This window comes from Bactrocera tryoni, chromosome 2 (genome assembly GCF_016617805.1).
Source record: "Bactrocera tryoni isolate S06 chromosome 2, CSIRO_BtryS06_freeze2, whole genome shotgun sequence".
Lineage (NCBI taxonomy): Eukaryota > Metazoa > Arthropoda > Insecta > Diptera > Tephritidae > Bactrocera > Bactrocera tryoni.
The window spans coordinates 1003188-1022551 of record NC_052500.1 but is presented as its reverse complement, the minus strand read 5'-3'; the positions used below and the strand labels follow the sequence as shown (position 1 = coordinate 1022551).

Here is a 19364-nt window from a genome sequence, read left to right as displayed (position 1 = left end):
ACACACATACGCACAACGAGTTTACAAGCTTGTTAAACTGTGCGAAACATGTACCCACATAACGTCCCTGCTGCCGCTCTCGCTGTTAGCATTCTTATTTACCGTTATTCCTTCACTCTACTTCCTTAGTTGCGGGAAGGCCCATGGCATGGTCCCTCGTGAGCAGCCGAACAAACAATGAAGATTAATGTTGTTTGTCCTTGTAAATGCTGCGCTTCCATTTCTCCACTTTTGCTTGCGCGTTTCCTTATGCTTTTCTGTTGTGTTCTTCACGCTCTTCATTCGTTTGCGCTTTGTGCATTTCTGTGTCACGGTAGAAGCAAAAACTGCAGCGGAAAACAACTATGGCTCGCATTGTCACTTACCGAAATTAGTTCCCAACAAATCCCAGCATCACCCCGACTTCTAGCTGGCTCCATTTGCTATTTTATTCCGTTGTTGCTAGTTACTCATTGTTTTCGTCATTGACTTAAAGTGTTTTGCTTTATCTTCTTGCACTTTCGCTCAAGTCGTGCAAATGACTACCGCACTCCCACTCCCACTCTTACTTTCAGAAATTTGTGATATGGGTTTTTCATAATTTTTAACGCCGGATGTTCACGCTGAGGTTTCGCGAGCACCTATTGCTGTTAAACATCCTTTCCCAATAATTTAGCTTCTTCCATGAACGAGTGTAAGAGTGGAGTTAATTCGGAAGAAATTCTCAATTACAAAATCTGACCTACGCCTCCACACAGAAATGCCTTTACTTCCATTCCTATAAATTATTGTATGCCTATTACATAATTTGCTAAGTTTTTGATCCCATTTAGTATATGGAAAATGAGCATCACTTAATAGGAAGCGCGGAGTATTTGGAAAATGAGCAGCAGCAATAGCTCCCTTGATTTCTAAGCCTAAAACGTGCTTTAAGCTCTTTCAAAGCGTTGCCTCCCGCTTGCGTTTTAAATCACGAAACATTTACTTTCTTTTCACACCACTTAGACGTTGCGTGGCAACAACAACAGCGCGCCAGCAGTAAGTTTTATGGCCCACATAAAATTCGCGCCGCCGTCATTTTAAAGCAATTTGCGTTTTTATAATGACTTCAAAGGCGTCATTCAACTAACCGCGCAAAGCGGATTCCATTCATGAATGAACAAAACTAGACGCGTACACGGACGATGGACGCTGAACGAACAGAAAAAACTTCAATGATGATGTAGAGTATTTCCAGCGCGCGGCCAAGCTTGAGCCAAGCATGCTGTGACAAATGTGCAGCTAAAATAGCAAAGAGCAGAATGCAAAATGTGAATTATGTAGGAGAGTGTATTGTTAACGTCGCACAATAAATTATTAAAGATTGCCGGCAGTCAGAAATGCGGAAGCAGCTAAAAGTGTTCTATGTAAAAGAAAGGGCGCTGGCGTTACATGGCACGACGCGGGCGCCGCGCGCGCTAAGTGACTAATAAATCATGATTATAGCATAATGCCGGAGTAGCTATGAATGGCGGCAAAACAATCGAGTGCACTTGTGCTACAACGACGCTGACGGCGCTCATTCATTTGCATGTTACGTATACGCCCTGGCCGGCCGTGTCGCACCACTCAGCTGCTCTGGCGGCAATTTCATAAGGCGGCGCATAAACAATTTCCACAAAACGACACAGCAACGGGCCGAAATAAATATACAAATCTAAAAATGGCTGATGGAAAGTCAAATCGCCAACAAAAAGTCGCTTAAAATCATTGGCAACGGCGGATCATCAATCCCACTCATTGCACATAAATTGTTCATGAATTTCATTTAGTGTAACGCTGACCAACGTTCCACTAAAGTGCCACTGCCGGCGAGCATATTGTTTGGTTGATAATGGAAATGCTCTAAATGCCGAAACAGTGCCATTGCAGAGGCGCGGATGGAGTTGAAGCGGAGCGCTAGTTAATGCCAAATGCTCTCCGAACGGACGGAATGTGCGTATTTTAGGATGGCAAATATACAGACGATTAGGGTTACCCGGCTTTGCCCTACACATCCATTTAATTCCAGGGTTTGTGGCCAATAAAATATTGTTGTTGCCGTTGGAATGTTGTTACTTTATTTGTTACCGCAACGAGTCATATAAATGTCGGCGCTTTCGACTCTTCGTCAGTGTGTATGTGTGCATATTCAAATACATTTTTTGTGGTCCTGTTGGTTCGAATGCAATTCCTGCCATTTCAGCAGCAGCGGTGGGTGAGGCATACATGCGTACACCCGCACTGCGCCACTTGATGTACGCAAGTGCACTTGAGCAATTTAAGCATTTACACATTTGACCTCAAAATGTCAACGATGGCTGCAGTAATTGCTCATTGAATGCGGCCGCAGCAGTCAAGCACTGCCACGAATTGCTGCCGTTGCCCTTTTCTGTTTAATTTTTCCGTTCACCCATATCCCCTCGGTAATATCCCGTAGGAAAATCCCAAATCAGCGAGGCAAATGACCAAAGGTCTCCAATTTATTGGCCCGCTCTTCGCCAAATCGAATGCAAGCCATATCCAGCAGTCCCTTAGGCCCACCTTTGACAACGTGGTCAAAATTGTCGAACGCCTGGAAGTATATGTAGCCGTGAATGTGAAATAATTAATAAAAACATATTTCCAAAAAATTTAAAGTTTAAATCACTTAAAAAGTAGAATTGAACTTTTAATCACTTTATACGATTAACCGGAAATTCTACTTAACTATTCAACGGAATTAGATATATTTATGTATTGTTTATAGAATATGTCGCTTACGGCATAAACATACTCACATACATAATATGTGCATTTGTTGCTGTATGCTACACAGCTTTGCAAGTTTTTTGTCAAAGAAAAGTGTTTCCGGCGCTGATGACAAGCAAAAGCTCGCAAACGCTTCAGCTCCTGCACTAATTGCCTTTACTTGTTTCCATTCTTCGCAACTTTCTTTCAGTAATTAATTTTTATTGTTCTTTGTGTGATTTTCTTTTCCAAATTTTACACTGTGTCCTCAAGAGTTGCGTCAAAGCCAGCTAGCCTCAAAACCATGAAACTAACCTCAAAGGAACAAATGCCTGAAAAAACTCCCACAATCACACACTCATACATATATATGTACATATGATATAATATATATATAATATATAATAAGAAAACGTCAGCTATATTTTCAACTGAATATTTTTAGTGCAACAAATTCTGCATACTCTTGTCTCTTCTTGTCTTAATCCTGTGAGTCAAGGTGAATCACTTAAGCCGTTTATGTATACATGTATGCACATAAGTATGTGTGTAAGTAAGCGATATTTGACAAAAGCTTTTTTGTGTGCGCAATTTTTTTTATTGTTTCACAGCCTTCCGCATCGCCCCGAGAGCCGAGCGAAACGCATTTTCCAGCAAACTTAGATCTTACCGAAAGTTAAGCCCTTGAAGACGCAGATTAATCAAGGTACACACGAATACACCTGCATATGTGTGCATACCAAGAAATGAAACAACGAACTAGTCAGGAAAGAAATCAGTTGTTTAAAGAGGGGAGGCAGTTACTTCGACGGACCAAAATTTTTCAAGAAAAGAACCCACAGGACATCAGTCCGTTAAAAAAGTGGTTGCTTCATTGGAAAAACGCACTCGACTGACTATTTGGACTTGTGAGTAAGTAGTTTACAACTGTCGATTTCACTGCGTGAGAATTATATACAGCAGTGACAACAACAACTACAGCTGCAAGTGTTAAACTTTTCAGTGCAACCAGCGAGTTTCCATTTCCGTATACTTTCATGTGTGCAGTATGTACAGTTTCGTAAACAATTTTTAACAAATGCATTTTCCGTTTTTTTTTGTTTTCTGCATTCACCGCTATTCCCGTTTTGCCGTTCGCCAACGCTGCTCCGTAACCTACTTTGCTAACATGATTTGCCCGATTTCCGCTTTGAACACACTTTTTTATGCTTTTACAGTTATGTGCCAGACAATGGAAAAAGTGATATCCGGAATGTCGAAACTTCTTAATGGAAGCATTACTATAATCTCACGTATGCATAAGCATGTACGTACATATGTATGTATATCGCCAGTTATTGGAAGCTGAAGCAGGGGGTAATCCATTAGACTCTTCAAATTGCATAAAAGAAGGAACAAAAAACGCTTTACTCGGGATGGGTAGTTGAGGGAGAAGTTCTTCGTTTTTTCTGTTGGTTGAAATTTTACAAAAAAATATTTTGTTCACAATTTTGTTTGGCAGGACTGCATGGCAACCCCATATTTTTTAAATTCGAAAAGAACTGCGCGAATTAATGTTCCATTTCGCTTACTAATACAAATATTTCGCCGTGCTTTTTGTTTGTGTTGCCGTTGTTATTGTAGGCGCGATTCCGCATGGCTGGAGCTTATTTAACTTGTAATAAACATTTTCATTAACGAAATTATTGCGTAATTAATTGCATTCCATTCTCGCATTGTAATCAAAGTCCTCTCTGTGAAAACCGTTAAATTAGAAATGCAAAATCAAAAGCAATTCACAAAAATGACAAATCTCAGTTTCCTTTTCATCTTCCCAGCCAACATTTCATTGATTCAACAAAAAGTCTGGACATTTATGTCAGTCAACCACTCTCCGCCCACCCTCTACGTTGCGCGAACGGAACAAAATCACTTTGTACGAGTATTTCTCTCGGTCCTTTAGTTATGCAGCTTTACTCGTCAAATAATGTATGGTATACACATATGAATACTACACAAACAACACCAATAAATCAGCACTTAATCTAGTCTTATATTAAATGTTTTTTAATACCCTCTTTTGTGGGGCACATCACCACTACACAGGATCTGGGTTAGATTCCAGTTTCGATCCACGTAAAGAAACTTTATCTGAAAACTTGTCGATTATCTTCATGAGCGCCCTAAGTCGACTGGAAATCACTGGCAGAGACGCGGACAGTATTCTGATGAAGGAACGTACTTAATATAGGGTAGTCCTATTTCTAATCAAACTTCAACTTTTTTTTTATATTTATAATGAACTAAATATGCACCATTTTGATCAACCACTTTTGCATTTTTCCAACAGAGGCATTATTTCATCAGTATAAAACTTTTCTGGTTTCTCGGCGAAAAACTGCGACAAGTAATTTTCACAGGCTTCTCTTGAAGACAACTTTACTCCATTAAGGGAGTTCTGCATTGATCGAAACAAATGGTAGTCCGATGGTGCAAGGTCAGGGCTATATGGTGGATGCATCAAAACTTCCCAGCCAAGCTCTCCCAGTGTTTGCCGAGTTATCAAAGATGTGTGTGGTCCAGCGTTGCTTCAATCTCATCAGTTGTTGACAGTAAAATGTAGAATCAATCGTTCGACCAGGCTGGAGTAGCTCATAGTGATGCTCACGCCGGGAAGTGATGTGATTTGAAAGTCACAAGGTCCATTCAATTTTTCACAGACAATTCATGTAGTACCCAAGTTTCAAGCTTATTTTTGTAGCCTGTCTTTTTCAAATGGTTCAAAACCGTTTGATGATGAATGCTAAGTTCCTTAGCGATGTCATGGCCGCTTATGTGACGATGATGGTCAATCTTTTCCATAACTTCATTGACTTTTTCAACGATAGGTCGACCAGCGCGAGGTGCATTTTTCACATCGAAATTTCCAGTACGGAAGCGAGCGAACCATTCTTGTGCTACACAAACTGATACAGCATCGTATACTTCTAAAATATCATTGGTGGCTTGCGAGGCATTCTTCCTTTTTTAAACAAAAATTTCAAAATATAGCGAATTTCTTCATTGTTTTCACTCATTTTTGAATAGCTGTAACCTTTTCGACATCCTCAAATTTATTTTTCTTTTGGTTAGATGAAGCTTAAAATCTCACCTTTCCAACACTATATGGCGTGAAGCAATGTGGTTGGTAGCACTGGAGATATACGACTGCAACGACATCTATTGTCGAAATACGAAAAGAATTTTTCGACCACTCAACATAATATATAAGGGCTTGATGTCACAAGTATTATTTTTGAAAGATAATTTTCATCTGCGGAGTGTTGACTTTGAGGCTACCATACGGGTGTTCAGAAACTCACCGCCTTGTCACCATACCCTGTTCGGTCGGCCTTACTTTAACAACTTCTCACTTCGCAATCGCTCTTTTATTAGATTTTCCAACACAGCGATTATTCTTAATGACCATTAACACATAGCAAAAGCCATCGGCAGGATAGCCGAAGAAGCTGCATTCTCGGGCGTATGCGAGAGTGTCATCAAGCGTCGGGAAATGAAATGCATTAGAATTAAATTACAAGCTATTAAGCAATCAAATAATATACTTCTAAATGGGTCGCCGCACACACACAAACATGCGTATACCAACAACAGCTGTAGTGTCTGACGTTGTTGCTGCCGCTGTCAGTGGCATCGTTGTTCACCGACAATGGCATCATTATGCGAAATTTAATTTTATGTGAAAGCTTGCTCTAGTCGACACACACACACACGCATGCACACGCAGAAATAGACAGCTGCAAAGGAAACGCAACAAGAGGACGACATGATTTTTAATGGACGGACATGCACATTATCACCACGATAAAGCGCGCAGCTTCCGATGGCGGAAGCGCGGTGCAGAGGCGAGTGCGCCACCAGGAAGACGGCACTCATGTAAAAGCCATATGCCACACACACACACTTACACGCACGACGCGGCTCATAAATGCATACACGCTCGCAAAATTGCAAATTTGGCTGCAATTTTGAGAACAAAAACAACAAAAAACTTAAATATTCGCTGCCAATTGAACTGGAGGTCAGAACTCCAAGGAAGAACGAGCAAGCGCGCTCAAGGAATGTTCGCTCCGAAACCCGTTGCATTTGTAGCGCTCTCTACTTTTTGAAATGTTTTGACATGATTTAGACTTTTGTGTATGTAGCGCGAGTGTGTCTGTCGATCTGCTCATACTTAGTTGGCACCAAAGCTCCTCCTCGCCGTATCCGCCATTTAACTGAAGCAACAATTTACTTGCATTGATGAGCAGACATGAAGCGGAATGACAGGCTCTGTCGTTGCCATCCGTTATTGCAGCTTACAAAAGCCGCCTGCAGAAGTTCTCATCATTAACGTCGTTCTCCTCGTTGCATTGTCAGCGCGCGCTTCAGAAGTGTCAAAGTGATGTAGAGTAATTAAGGCTGACATGCTTCGGGTGAGTTGTTGGTGCCGTGGAAACCGGTGTGGATGACATGCAACCGGCAAGAACAACAAACGCTGACAATGTGCTTGTGGCTGTGGCAATGCGAAATTGTGAATGCAAATGTGTCAGAAGTAATTGTGGCGGAAAGCGCCGATAAGCGCCGCTTGCATTGTGTTGTTGTGCGCGGGCTTACAAGAAGAGGAATTAATAATCGCGGTGGCAGCGCTTCATTGCCTTCGACTCGCATAAGGAATTCAGTGCGGCCTGACGAACTGGACGTGTGCTGGCTTTGCAAACACACACGGCCAATGGGCGGTCTCTGCGCTTCCAGAAAATCTACTTGCACAAAAGAAAACACGTTTCCTTTATATGCATTGCATAACACATTGAGTTTTGTTAAATATTCGGGCTTTCGCATTAAAAGGACAAACGCAATATATGTATGGAATCGTGCATATGTAACGACTTATGCGTGAGCTTGCTGTTATGTATGGATCCTGTTCGCTGCCCTTGCTCTGTGGCTAATCCAACATTGAAACCGCGTTGCGGTAAATGTGGACTCCTGTCAGCTTAAGTCTTTCAGCAGCAACAATTGCAGACTACAACGGACACCAACGAGCAAGCAATATTGCCCCGTGACCTTTGCGGAACTTTGAAGAGATAGCTTTACCTTACAACGTTCATTGTAATTTTTTGAATTTTCGTAAAAATTCCTTTCTCGACGAACAAGTCACTCATTATTCCCGTTCTGCTATATAGTGCAGAGGCATGGACGATGACAACATCTGATGAGTCAATGCTACGAGTTTTCGAGAGAACGGTTCAGCGAAAGATTTATGGTCCTTTGGCCGTTGGCCAAGGCGAATATCGCATTTAATGGAACGATGAGCTGTATGAGATATACGATGACATTGACATAGTTCATCGAATTAAGGGACGGCGGCTGCGCTGGATAGGTCACAACGTACGTATGGACGAAAACACTCCAGCTCTGAAAGTATTCGACGCAGTACCCGCCGGGAGAAGCAGAGGAAGAGAAAGACCTCCACTCCGTTGGAAAGACCAGGTGGAGAGGGACCTGGCTTCGCTTGGAACCTCCAATTGGCGCCAACTTGCGAAAAGAAGAAACGACTGGCGTGCTGTTGTTAACTCGGCTATATCCGCGTAAGCGGTTTCTACGCCAGTAAAGAAGATGAAGAACCTCTTTCGTTAGCCTAATATATGATAGAATGACAGAAAGTGGTACTGAAGCCTAACTATAACATCTCTGGCTTTGTAGCTGGCCAAATACTCACACTCCTGCCGCTTTCCCAAAAATGAAATGCTGAATATTTTACACTCCGCTAACAACAATATTAAATTTGAAATCGTTCCACTTTGTACATATTAATCGGCTGAATGAGGTTTGATGTAACCCTGAATTCAGAGAACGCACCTTGAAACCACAAGCAAGAGCTTGTATTCGAAAACTGTCTAAGCTAAAGGAAAAGAAACAAGTGACCAGGTCTTTTGGGCGCATTCCAAACCAACAAAAGCTTGTCGAGGAAGCTTCCCAATCTGTCCAACATGGAATGCATGCAACTATTAATTTCGCACGGTTCACTTCCCATACACACACTCTCGGAAGCAACAGCTCTCTACAAAGCCACATACTCGTACGTACATATGTATTTATATACATTTGAGAAGGGATAATAATAACGGCTGCGATGTCAGCAATATGTACGAATATATGGGAATGCTTGTCATAAACTATTGCAGCATGTGCTGGAGCGCTTACGCTTGGATGCCGGCAACAGTTACAGTTTCAGAGGTTTCTGCCGCAGGCGCTTGGCTGCCGATGCAGACGTAAGTGTCGCGGCCATTGTTTCAGCATAAAATTCACAACAACAACAACTATAATATGTATCACACAGCGGAAGGATGCGCTCAGTGGACAAGCACCGCTGCGCAAAACATTTATTGGACGCACGAATGCACAAGCAAGCAAGGCGCGCCGTCACGCCAGTGAGGCAAATGATTTTTTGCTTTATTGGTTTATAGGAGCCAACACATGTGGCATTAACAAAATATTATTTACCTGCATTCAACATAAGCGCCCCCGCCCCCCTACCGCGAAGCGCCGATGAATTCTCTTCTTCGTCGTGCATTGACGGTCGGCCGTCCACAGACCGCACCCACCTCTTGAGCTCCAATCCATTTGCAACGGTATCTTCAATTGTGACCGCAAGCTTTTACATGTTCTACTTACATACACATATTTACGTATGTGTGTGTGTGCTCCTTAAACCGCTTGTTGACAGGTTTAAGCTTTAAGGCTGAAACATGAAATAAAAATGGTCCACTGAGGCTTCAGAGTTCATGCTCACTTTGCCAACAACAATAAATATCAACTGCATACCCACTAGAGGATGTAATCGTAGCCGCACCACTTTAAAAGGTTGATAGGTCTATAACTTTCATTTCCGATGAAAACTCAATATTTTAAATTATCTACAAAATAAAGACGAAAACTTTGGCAACCGGCGATTTATCTCTCAAAATCGTGGACTTTAAGTTCGGTCAAGATATATTTCCACAACTTATGAAACCCCTCTGGAAAAACAACTATTTTCTACAGGACTTTAAAGTAGATCACCGTGGCGATGCTAGCCTCCTCATATGACTCAAATTTATGGCCGGCGAATGCAAATTTCACAATTCATAGCCTAGTTCTACCAGTGCTAGTAACAGCGGAGGTGTGAGCCGATGCATTGACATGATCGGAAGCACTTTTTATGCGCCAAATATGGCAATTGGTCACCGCTGGTCACCAATCCAGAGAAGTAGAAACTTAACTGGTTGTAGTATCGGCTAGGAGGTCTGGTCGGAAGTTTAAATGTGGTACCAAGAGGAGCAGCAAAATCAAGTAGTAGTGCGGCTACGAGGTCTGGCCGAAAACTTAAATGCGATACCTTCAGTTGTAGTCATCTCATTTGGCATGGCCTTTCGCACAATATCGTGGTGGCTCCGGTTAAATAGCCATATACCGGCAGAGCTTACCTGGTGACATTTTAGTATGCTTGCATCACCGGGTGATGGACCAAAGTGATTTATGATGGGTCTCTAACACTACCGAGGTTGGCGTCGTTGTCGGCAAGTAGATATGCCATTCAAAGCCCTTAAAGTCAATAAGGTTTTGAATGTCGGCCTTTATTCAATAACTTTCATAAACATCAGTTGTTTTTATATGTTTCTTTCGCTTTTTATCTACACGGACATTTATTTTATCTTACTATCACATTTTCAAATAATTCAAAGAACATACAAGTATATAGATACATCCGATCCGATCCGATGTAGTCGCATCAAAAAGTTGCTCGTTTTCCAAAGACTTCACTGCAAACGCTGAAAGAGATAAGTGAATAGAGAAAAGCGGTTAGTGGCATGAACACTATGGTGCAAAATAAAGGTTTTCGAAATGCACGCGAAAGCTAATTTTGGCTGCCATATTGCTCAAGCTAACAGGGTTAGATTCTGCATGAAGAAATTGGGATTTATTAGTGACTGTTATAAATGACGGTGATAACAAAACAGATCTCGATTAAGACGCAGCTGAACTTCAAATACTCTCGCAACTTTTATCAATTGAAAGGGTGTGAAATAACTACAGATGTCTCGTGATCGTGGCAGTTTTGATATACAAGTATAGGGTTATAATAGATCTGTTTTAGGTATTACAAATAACCGAGGGGTGAAAAATATTTTACACACTTGCGAAAGTAGAATAACACTAGTTTACAGGCATTTTGTGGCTGCGATGTTAGAGGCGGTTTCTTGCTAATTTTGGGTTGCTAAAGCGAATATGAAAATTTTCTAACACGAAGGATTGTGTTGTAGTCAAGAGGTGTAGGGCCACCACCATTTATTAAAATGGCAAGACAAAGCAGTGCGTGATGGAAAATTCTTGAACTCAAATTCGTAGTCAAGGCACCTCAAACACCCACAGGCACCTTAGCACATCAAACGCAACTTTGTTGAGTAGTGTAACGATTGAAATTTCAATTAAAGGAAAACACAGTTATGCTGTGTTCTTTTGCAGCTCGGTTGTAAGCACTGAGTTGTTTAGATTTGTGCAAATGACCTTTTTCAACACTAATACATACATAAATGGCAAACTTATTAATTTTCCACATTTACTGTTATATTCACGCACACATCCACACATACATACACATTTGCGAATATGTAATAAAAAGAACAACAAAGCAAGAGAAAAATAACTGCCTAAGTGAGGGTTTAGTGATATTAATACCGGGAGGATTAGCCGTAAATCTGTAGTCGCAGAAAAAACTGTTCAAATTTTCTAAATCAGTTAATTATGTAACCACACTTAGGTAAGTAAACATAAATACACGTGTGTTCTCAGTATCATGAGGATTGTCAAAGCTACAAAAGGCGAAAATTTGTATGTGCGAAATCCAAAATTACTTCTTCGTACTTTCCCGCGACTGCAGATTTTCGCTAAATCACGGATGTGAACGACTGGGTGAGTATTTGCTTGCTTTTTGTTGATATGTTGTGGGTAAGTGAGTTAATGTGAAGGGCTTAAAATCACAGCTTTCAAGGGAAAAACCCGCTAGGTGTAAGTACAAGGCAAGAGTTGCCGCTCTTCAGTAGTCCTCGTATCAACGCCAAGTCATCGGGAGTCAGAGACCATCCACTTAGCTGGCCCACCGACTGCAATTCCGGACACCGGTCCATGAGGATCTGCACGAAAAGCCACAATTAACAGAAATACAAAGGCAAAAGTACGGCTACCGGCATGCGGCTATGAATACCTCAATGGATTGCACGGTCAAGTTAGGCGCCAATGTGAACCAGACATCCTCCAATGCGTAGAAATCGTGCTCCACGAAAATACTGAAACGTTAATATGTAGGTATGAATACGGATTAATAAATTCAACATATGTGGCAATAATATTAGAATTTTAATTTCCAACTCAAAAAAAGTCAGACTAGGTGACTGACGCCCAATTTAACACTGCATACATTCTAAGTTTCAAGGTGGTCTCAAAAATGGTAAGCAAGGAAATTACCGATTAAAGAGATATGCAAATCAAACACTCAAAGTGCATACACAGCATACATTTAGGCGCTTACGTCAAACCTTAAAATCAGTAAAATAAAATTTGAAAACCAAAATAACACTCGGCTCACTAACTACGGTGCGACTCCAAAATATTTTGATTACACTTACGAGTTATTGTGCTTACTTAATGATATCTTCATCCGTGAAATTGATGCTGTCCACGGCCAACCGTTTCAACTGCCTGCAACTGCAGATGAGCATCTTCAGTGAAGTGTTGGACATGGGGCTGCTGAGCATTTCCAAGCCCTCTAAGCATTCAAACCGATTGCTGTCCTTTGTGTAGGAGAGTCCATCCATCATGTAGCAGTCCAAGTCGACCAGCAAGGGACAGGCACGGACTATTTCGCTTATCTCCATGTGGCCGACGCCCTTTATCATGGTCAGGTGGCTGAGATTGTGGCCGATTTTGTCGAGCACTTCCATTACTTCAGCGCACGAAAATTTGTAGACTTTCAATTTTCTTAGAAATGTGCTCGTCAGCACCGAAAGTGATCCGGCCTTAGGTGTGTCCAGGTATAGGGATTCCAAGTGCGGACAAGTTTTCATAATAACACGAAGCGTCTCCTCGTCTGTGCCGGTGTCGTGTAAATAGCGCAGCTTGCAAGTAAAGTTCTCGTCAATATTATCATGCACGAACTTCAGCGAAGCGCCCACAAACGAGTAGGTGGAGAGTGTCTCCACATTGGGGCAGTGCTCTAATATTAGTGCAATATCTGAGTAGCAGATATTCTCCTCGCCAGGCATGCCAACGTCCACGACCGTTAACTTATCATTACACATACCGTGACTGAGAGACTCTATCCCGATTTCGGTGATGTCTGTCTCACCAGATATGTCCAACACTTTCAGTTGACTGCAGTGTTTGGCGATCACCTCCAGCAGATCATCGTTGGCAATATATGGTACAAACAACTTGGTCAAATACTTGCATTTGCGCACGATTTCAAAGAGGTAATGCATGTGCTCCTCCTTGACCCACACCCCCTTCAAGTTGAGCACGCGCAAACCGGTGCCCTGGGCGGCAATCACTTGCAGAATCTTCTCATAATACGAAAAGGGGAAGACTTCGGTGACCAAAAACGCTACACTGCCGTTAAGCAGCATTTGCAGACAAGTGAAACGCATATTGGCATCCAGGTAGTCGGAGCTGAGTATGACCCGCAGCAGGTCTTGATATATGTTCCAGGTGGCGCCAGTCTGCTCGAGATACTGATTGATGTCGACCATCACGATGTCGATGTCCAGCACAACATCGGGAGCATACTTGGCGTAGCCGATCGTAGAAACAATCTGGTTGGCAAGTTCGGCCAAGGCACTATCGCTCAACGACCGAACGCCACACTTTTTAGACATTTTCAAAAATAACGAGTTCTAACGGTTTCTCAATAATTAAAATGTATGTATGTACGTAGACCGGTTTGTAATAGCACCCGGTATTTCTCACTCTTTCAAGTAAGGGGAATTGTTGGTATTAGTCCTCCAATTTAATGTGATTCATTCCGTTCAGTTAGACACGTGACTTCCATTTGTTTGTAAACATAACAAAGTAAATAAAAACAAATATATGTAAGTATGTATAATTGATGTTTACATGAGCTCTCTCAAAATGCTCTCATTACTGCTGTATCTTTTACGCTCTCATTTTCCTCACTGGCGAAAGCTTCTGTCGCAGGGTAAAAGTTACGTCACTTTTTGTTTATTTTTAAAAAACTGTCTTCAAAACTAGAAAAACATATATATTTGCCTGATTTGGCAGTACGCGGTGTTTTCAAGTAGTTCACTTCTTTCAAAACACAGATAATGTACCATGAATACTAAAAACTAATCAAGTTATCAATCAAATCCGTTCAAAAACTGCCGTATATTTCCTCAAATCCGTGCGCGTAGCCAGAGAAATACATCTTCATGTCTGGCGATCAAAATCGGTACTGCGTTGAATAGCAAAAGCTTTCTGAACGGTATTTTCTATTCTTGAAACGGTAGCGTATATGCACATACACACACTTTTCCAAACGAAATTAAACTCTTGAATATCGCTAAAATTTGTGAATACTCTGAAAAGGAACCAACGAATTTTTTACGAGGGACTAGTTAATATCAAATCTAAAGTATCTTTTTGAATACTAGAAGATCACCACCAGTATAAATTAAAGACTAAAAGACATACTCAATATATATATCTGTGCATACATACTTATGTATGAGTAAAGAAATTTATATTTAACGATTATTTATATGAAATTTGTATTTGTTGTTGTTGTCTGCAGTCCAGATATTAAGTGAATGCAGTTTGCAGTTGGAGGCGTGCCCAATTTCGCTCATCTCCGATTAGACGGCAATATAAAGCGATTACTCAGACATTTCAATAAAACTATGCGTTCGATAATACCATTATGAAATTTTCAGCCAATTAGGTTGTTTAATACATAGATGGATCATTCCGACTTTAATGACACCATGGGTTCTCCCTTTGCTTTATACTGGATTTTCTGCTGCATCAGTGGGCTTATCGTTTTTGTATTGATCCTCCTCTGATGATTTCGGAGATTTAGCCACGCTTTGTGTAGAGGTGTCGTACTTCTCTGTTTCTAATATTTGCGAACCACTTTTACCCGAACTCGATGAATTCGTAGAAGATTTCGTGGACGATGGATGTATAAAACCTAGACGAGCGACAGGCAGGGCTGTTCCTGGTGTAACGGGATCAAAACGTAATAATTTGCCAAAAAGTGCATGCTGCATAATTGGATATTTGGATAAAATCTATTCAAAAAGTAAAAAATTTCGATAATTTAATGTTTATGGAATATTAAATCTTTATGGAATTGTTTTTACCTCCTTTTGGTACATTTTCACTAGACCACTGTTAATTTTTGTCCAACTGGGCACTGCAGAAATACTCCATAGCTGATTAGAATGTTCCGCAAAATGTCCGGTTTTTACTTGTTTGATATAATCGATGCATCCTATGAACAAATAATCGTCTTTGTACTCGTTTATTATGTCCTCATCAAGAAAACGGGCCGGATCGAAGGGGCTATTGACTATACATTTTGAACATACATAAATTGATTTGTATAAAATAATAATAAATTGGTGATGATATTATTTGTATTTACTCACAAGATAACTGAGCGCTACCCCAAACAAAAGGAACAAATTGAAAATCGTCAAGAGACCAAACTCCTTGACTACCAGCTGGTTCTAAATGATACTCCTTCTGCAGCCTTCTCACAAAAATTAAATAGCTGTTAAACAGACGGAGTGCGCAAGCTATACTGTCCTCTTCTGTGAATATTTTAGCTTTGAAAAGCGCACAAAGGAAGAATATAAAAGATAGTTCATGACCAGTTCCGTAATCGATGCGGACTGAGTTGCCAAAAGACTCGCTCAAATATGCTCCTAGTTCACTGAACAAATCACACTTCTCTTGGGGTAAGGCTTCTTTCATAAATACGAATATATCCTAGAACATAATCTTGGGATTTCAATTTCTTCATCAATCTAAACTCGATATTATTTAATACAAGAAAATAAACTCACGCGATGCATTTTACGAGCCCAAACACGATAGCCTTTGTTTCCGAAGCGAGTTGGTTGATCAACCGGAGGGGATTCATCAACGAGCTTATTGAGCTTATCGAAAATGCCCACAACATTCTTCATTGTGGGTGAGATGTAAATATTCGGATCATTAATGCGTTTGCCTTGAATTGCATAACTGACAGCATTTATAAAACCCAAAAGGTCATAGTAAGCTTCCGAACGCTGCCATTTGACTATGTCCTGGGGTATCTTTACGTGCTTTGACGGCTCATGACCGCTTAGTGCTTCGACTAAAAATTAAAATATTTAGCAAATTTGCAGAATTATTTATTTTACTCAAATGCGATCTACTTACATGGGATGTCCGATTTACGAAACTCATCCATTTTTATATTCCAGTAAATTGTAAATATGATATATGATGATGAAATAATATTGTCCGGTTTTACGAATGATAAAAAAATATCAGAAAATTTGTTTTGTTTTAAGTAACCTTGAAGGTTGCAAGGGTTGCTTATGTGACTAAATGTAATTTTTGAAAAAAAGTTTTTAGAAATGTGCCTGAATCTTATTGTTTTTTTGCTTAGCTTAAAAATATACAGAGTTTTTGTTGCTACTTTCAGTAATTTACCGTTATTATTTTTAAAATTAATGAGAAATATTGAAGGGCTAATGCAAAAGTTTAATTAGTTGTTAATTTGTACGTTATTGAATTCAACGCCGTTAAATTTATTTCTCCCATGCAACTCTAAAAAGTGTAGACGTCAACGAATTAAACACCGGCATATTAGCGTAATTCTTTGAACTGTTTATAAAGTCTGATTCTTTATTGCAATATGATTGAGACGTTGTATAGCTTACCATTCCAAATATTGGTGCCTCCAAATATCAAAATCCGACGACCGACATGGATTCGTAAACCTTCCCCAATGGTTATGTTTTCTATTGTGCTACTGTCGTATTTCCTCGTCACCGGTGGTAAGCAGCCTCTATTGTCAACGCCTACATGATATACACAGTAAATGTTTTCTTATATATACATATGTATTTGTATAGGAATTATATACGATGTAATTGTGGAGCCACCAAGTGTAGGAGCTACGGTAGATGAACATGGGCATTCTCGGCCCGTCGCTTTCATGCCTTACCGAGTAAATGGTCAATATATAATGGAAGGATTGGCTAGCAGTTTTCTATTCACTATCGGAGGTCTAGGATTCATCATAATGGATCAAACACATATACCAGGAAAAACAAACCTTAATCGTTTTCTTTTAACCGCGATGGGATTTATATTTATACTAGTTTCATTTTTCACAACTTGGCTATTTATGCGTATGAAATTACCCAGCTACTTGCAGCCATGAGTGAAAAAATCGAGGTTGGCATTGGGTTCTCGAACATTTTGTAATACACTTTTGCCATCTACGTTAAACAAATATTATAAAGAAGGTCTTTAGTGTACGTTCTTACTTAGTAATTTAAATCAACTGTTTTAAGTTAAATTGAAAATTTTATTTATCAAATGTCACTTACTCATATACAGTTGTATTGCAATACAATACCATAAATGCACATTGGAAGTACATAAATTATGAATCTTTTAATTTTTTAATATAAGCACTGTTTTTTTCGAATTTTTACAATTTTGATATTTAATACCGTATAATTATAATTCAACTATAATAAATAAAACATACTTATTTTAAATAATCGTAAACCTACATAATCTTATAGGTCTATATAGAATGAGATATTTTTTTGACATTAAGCAATACTTCCAAGGAAAAATGATTACCTTGTGGCAGTAATAGCATTTAATTTTCATAATCTTATGTGTTACTGTTCATGAAAAATATTTGATACATTCATTGCAATTTACAATAGCATATGACTTTTAACTTCAAATTCGAGTTATTTATATACTTTAATCAGAATGAAGTTAATACATAAGTTATGGACAATTTATATATATAATAATTTGGTTGCAACAACATTCATATATTCGAGTAAATGTTATTGATAAATGCAAATACATAAGTGTAGTTCATAAGGGTTTACTTAAATAACCTAATTCATTTGAGATTCATTCAATTCTATTATAAAATATTACAACAAGAAAAATACTAAATGTAAGTGTGTAAACTTTGGGTATTTTTAAACATATCATTATAGAAATAATGTTTTTATATGTCGGTTGGATTGTTGTGCTGTTGTTGTTGTGCTCTTAAAGTCTTATGCGAAAAGAACTGTAGGAAAGAAAAACCAATTACTTATTATTTTCAAAATACTGTCAATCATACTTAAGAAAGTCTCTAGACTTATCAGTGACATGCTCGAATTCCGGAAACGACAATGCTCCATCATCATCGAAATCTGCTTCTGCTAGAATGCAGTGAATAATCTCTTTCATATCGCAGTCATCTAATTTGTTTTCTGGTCCGCATAATCGCTCAATAACTTGTTTTAAATCCGAAACACCAAGCATATCATCACCATCAAAATCTGATATCGAATTATGTTACATTAACTTAGAACCATAAAACCATTATATTTCCATCATTTTACCCCAAATGCGAAAAGCATATTCCGCTTTTAATTTTTTTGGGCAAGCATCACTAAATACGTTCATCATGTCTAAAAAGTCTTCAAACGTCATATCACCATCCTCACTTGAGCTAAACACTTTACATATTCGGTCACCGAAAGGGTTTACACGCAATTCTGGATATTGTAATATTTTGCTCATTGATAATTTGGCATTTTTGTTGTGTCCAACTTTTTCGGGTGCAAGGCTTTTAAATTTTTTATGAGCACTGCAAAGAAATGTGAACTCAAGCGATATTATGCATTTTAGTTATTACTTACAGGAGTATCTCTTTTTTCGAAAAAAATGTCAAGTCCTAAAAATAAAGAATAGTTTAATCATTACTTAATAGAGTATTGAAGCAATTAACTTCGTAATCTTGTAATTCCTCGTCAGTGAATTGGCTCTTTGTCTGTCCCATTTCGCTTCTTCAAAAGGTAAAGGCGCAATTATTCCGCCAGCTGTGTCTGATCTCAGAAAGCCACTCTCACAATCCTTTCGTCGTTAGCAGATTCTCAATTCATTTCAAAATTATTCACTTATTCCCCATAAATATAAACAATTTCAACTGCATTTGTGATTTATTTGAAATAAGTCCCCAATAAGGGATACCAAATCAATTTGCAAAAAGATGCTGATGCTGCTACTGCTGCTGATTGCAGAGAACGTTGAATTTTGACGTTCTCTCCTGATTGTCAAAAGTCTCTACTCTTTATTTGATTTCTTTATTTACGAATGAGAGACGTGCATAAACGAAAAAAACAGGTGATGCATAGAAAAATTAATCCCTCATTGCTTAAATTTTTCAGATAAATTTTGTATTTTTTTAAACATTAAAAAATAAATACAATCAATAGAAATAAATAATTATATATGTTAGTTGAATAACTTGAAAACAGAAAATACAAAAGTTTGGAAATTATTTTCAC

At 39.3% G+C, this 19364-nt stretch overlaps 4 protein-coding genes across 9 annotated transcripts; 1 reads left to right on the top strand and 3 right to left on the bottom strand.

The window, feature by feature from the left end:
* Positions 1–10345: 10345 nt before the first annotated feature.
* LOC120769447 lies at positions 10346–14250 on the bottom strand. 6 transcript variants are annotated; one of them, XM_040096438.1, is made up of 4 exons: positions 12427–14248; positions 11990–12071; positions 11802–11918; positions 10346–10556 (listed from the first exon to the last, which is right to left on the bottom strand). In XM_040096438.1, the coding sequence occupies exons 1-4, from the start codon at positions 13653–13655 to the stop codon at positions 10545–10547; spliced, it is 1440 nt and encodes a 479-aa protein (XP_039952372.1). In that variant the 5' UTR covers positions 13656–14248; the 3' UTR covers positions 10346–10544. The 6 variants fall into 6 exon arrangements, 4 of the variants coding, with proteins under 4 accessions (XP_039952372.1, XP_039952374.1, XP_039952373.1 ...); XM_040096437.1 differs by having other exon boundaries at positions 10493–10556; positions 11767–11918; positions 12427–14249; XR_005704847.1 differs by having other exon boundaries at positions 10494–10556; positions 11650–11918; positions 12427–14249.
* Positions 14251–14466: 216 nt separating this feature from the next.
* Positions 14467–16359, bottom strand: LOC120768255 (serine/threonine-protein phosphatase 2A activator). The gene is made up of 5 exons (XM_040094849.1): positions 16204–16359; positions 15846–16138; positions 15426–15768; positions 15138–15346; positions 14467–15065 (listed from the first exon to the last, which is right to left on the bottom strand). The coding sequence occupies exons 1-5, from the start codon at positions 16232–16234 to the stop codon at positions 14778–14780; spliced, it is 1164 nt and encodes a 387-aa protein (XP_039950783.1). The 5' UTR covers positions 16235–16359; the 3' UTR covers positions 14467–14777.
* A 246-nt stretch (positions 16360–16605) lies between these two features.
* Positions 16606–17440, top strand: LOC120768258 (putative oligosaccharyltransferase complex subunit CG9662). Its single transcript, XM_040094851.1, has 2 exons — positions 16606–16826; positions 16905–17440. The coding sequence occupies exons 1-2, from the start codon at positions 16685–16687 to the stop codon at positions 17213–17215; spliced, it is 453 nt and encodes a 150-aa protein (XP_039950785.1). The 5' UTR covers positions 16606–16684; the 3' UTR covers positions 17216–17440.
* A 121-nt stretch (positions 17441–17561) lies between these two features.
* LOC120768257 (calcium and integrin-binding protein 1-like) lies at positions 17562–19103 on the bottom strand. Its single transcript, XM_040094850.1, has 5 exons — positions 18806–19103; positions 18717–18751; positions 18417–18664; positions 18152–18353; positions 17562–18097 (listed from the first exon to the last, which is right to left on the bottom strand). Exons 1-5 carry the CDS (start codon positions 18854–18856, stop codon positions 18076–18078), a joined length of 558 nt encoding a protein of 185 aa, XP_039950784.1. The 5' UTR covers positions 18857–19103; the 3' UTR covers positions 17562–18075.
* Positions 19104–19364: the final 261 nt, after the last annotated feature.

Bases quoted from the DNA above. Each gene is read 5' to 3' on its own strand.
- LOC120768255 (XM_040094849.1), bottom strand. From the start codon at position 16,234: ATGGATGAGTTTCGTAAATCGGACATCCCAT. The intron at 15,769-15,845 runs GTGAGTTTATTT...ATTATGTTCTAG, and splicing joins GGGCTCGTAAAATGCATCGC to GATATATTCGTATTTATGAA. The intron at 15,347-15,425 runs GTGAGTAAATAC...CAAAATGTATAG, and splicing joins GGGTAGCGCTCAGTTATCTT to TCAATAGCCCCTTCGATCCG.
- LOC120768257 (XM_040094850.1), bottom strand. From the start codon at position 18,856: ATGGGACAGACAAAGAGCCAATTCACTGACGAGGAATTACAAGATTAC. The intron at 18,665-18,716 runs GTAAGTAATAAC...ATTTCTTTGCAG, and splicing joins TCGAAAAAAGAGATACTCCT to TGCTCATAAAAAATTTAAAA. The intron at 18,354-18,416 runs GTAAAATGATGG...ATTCGATATCAG, and splicing joins ATATGCTTTTCGCATTTGGG to ATTTTGATGGTGATGATATG.
- LOC120769447 (XM_040096437.1), bottom strand. From the start codon at position 13,655: ATGTCTAAAAAGTGTGGCGTTCGGTCGTTGAGCGATAGTGCCTTGGCC. The intron at 12,072-12,426 runs GTAAGCACAATA...TTAACGTTTCAG, and splicing joins ACGGATGAAGATATCATTAA to TATTTTCGTGGAGCACGATT. The intron at 11,919-11,989 runs GTATTCATAGCC...CTTTTCGTGCAG, and splicing joins TGACCGTGCAATCCATTGAG to ATCCTCATGGACCGGTGTCC.
- LOC120768258 (XM_040094851.1), top strand. From the start codon at position 16,685: ATGATTGAGACGTTGTATAGCTTACCATTCCAAATATTGGTGCCTCCA. The intron at 16,827-16,904 runs GTAAGCAGCCTC...GTATTTGTATAG, and splicing joins GTATTTCCTCGTCACCGGTG to GAATTATATACGATGTAATT.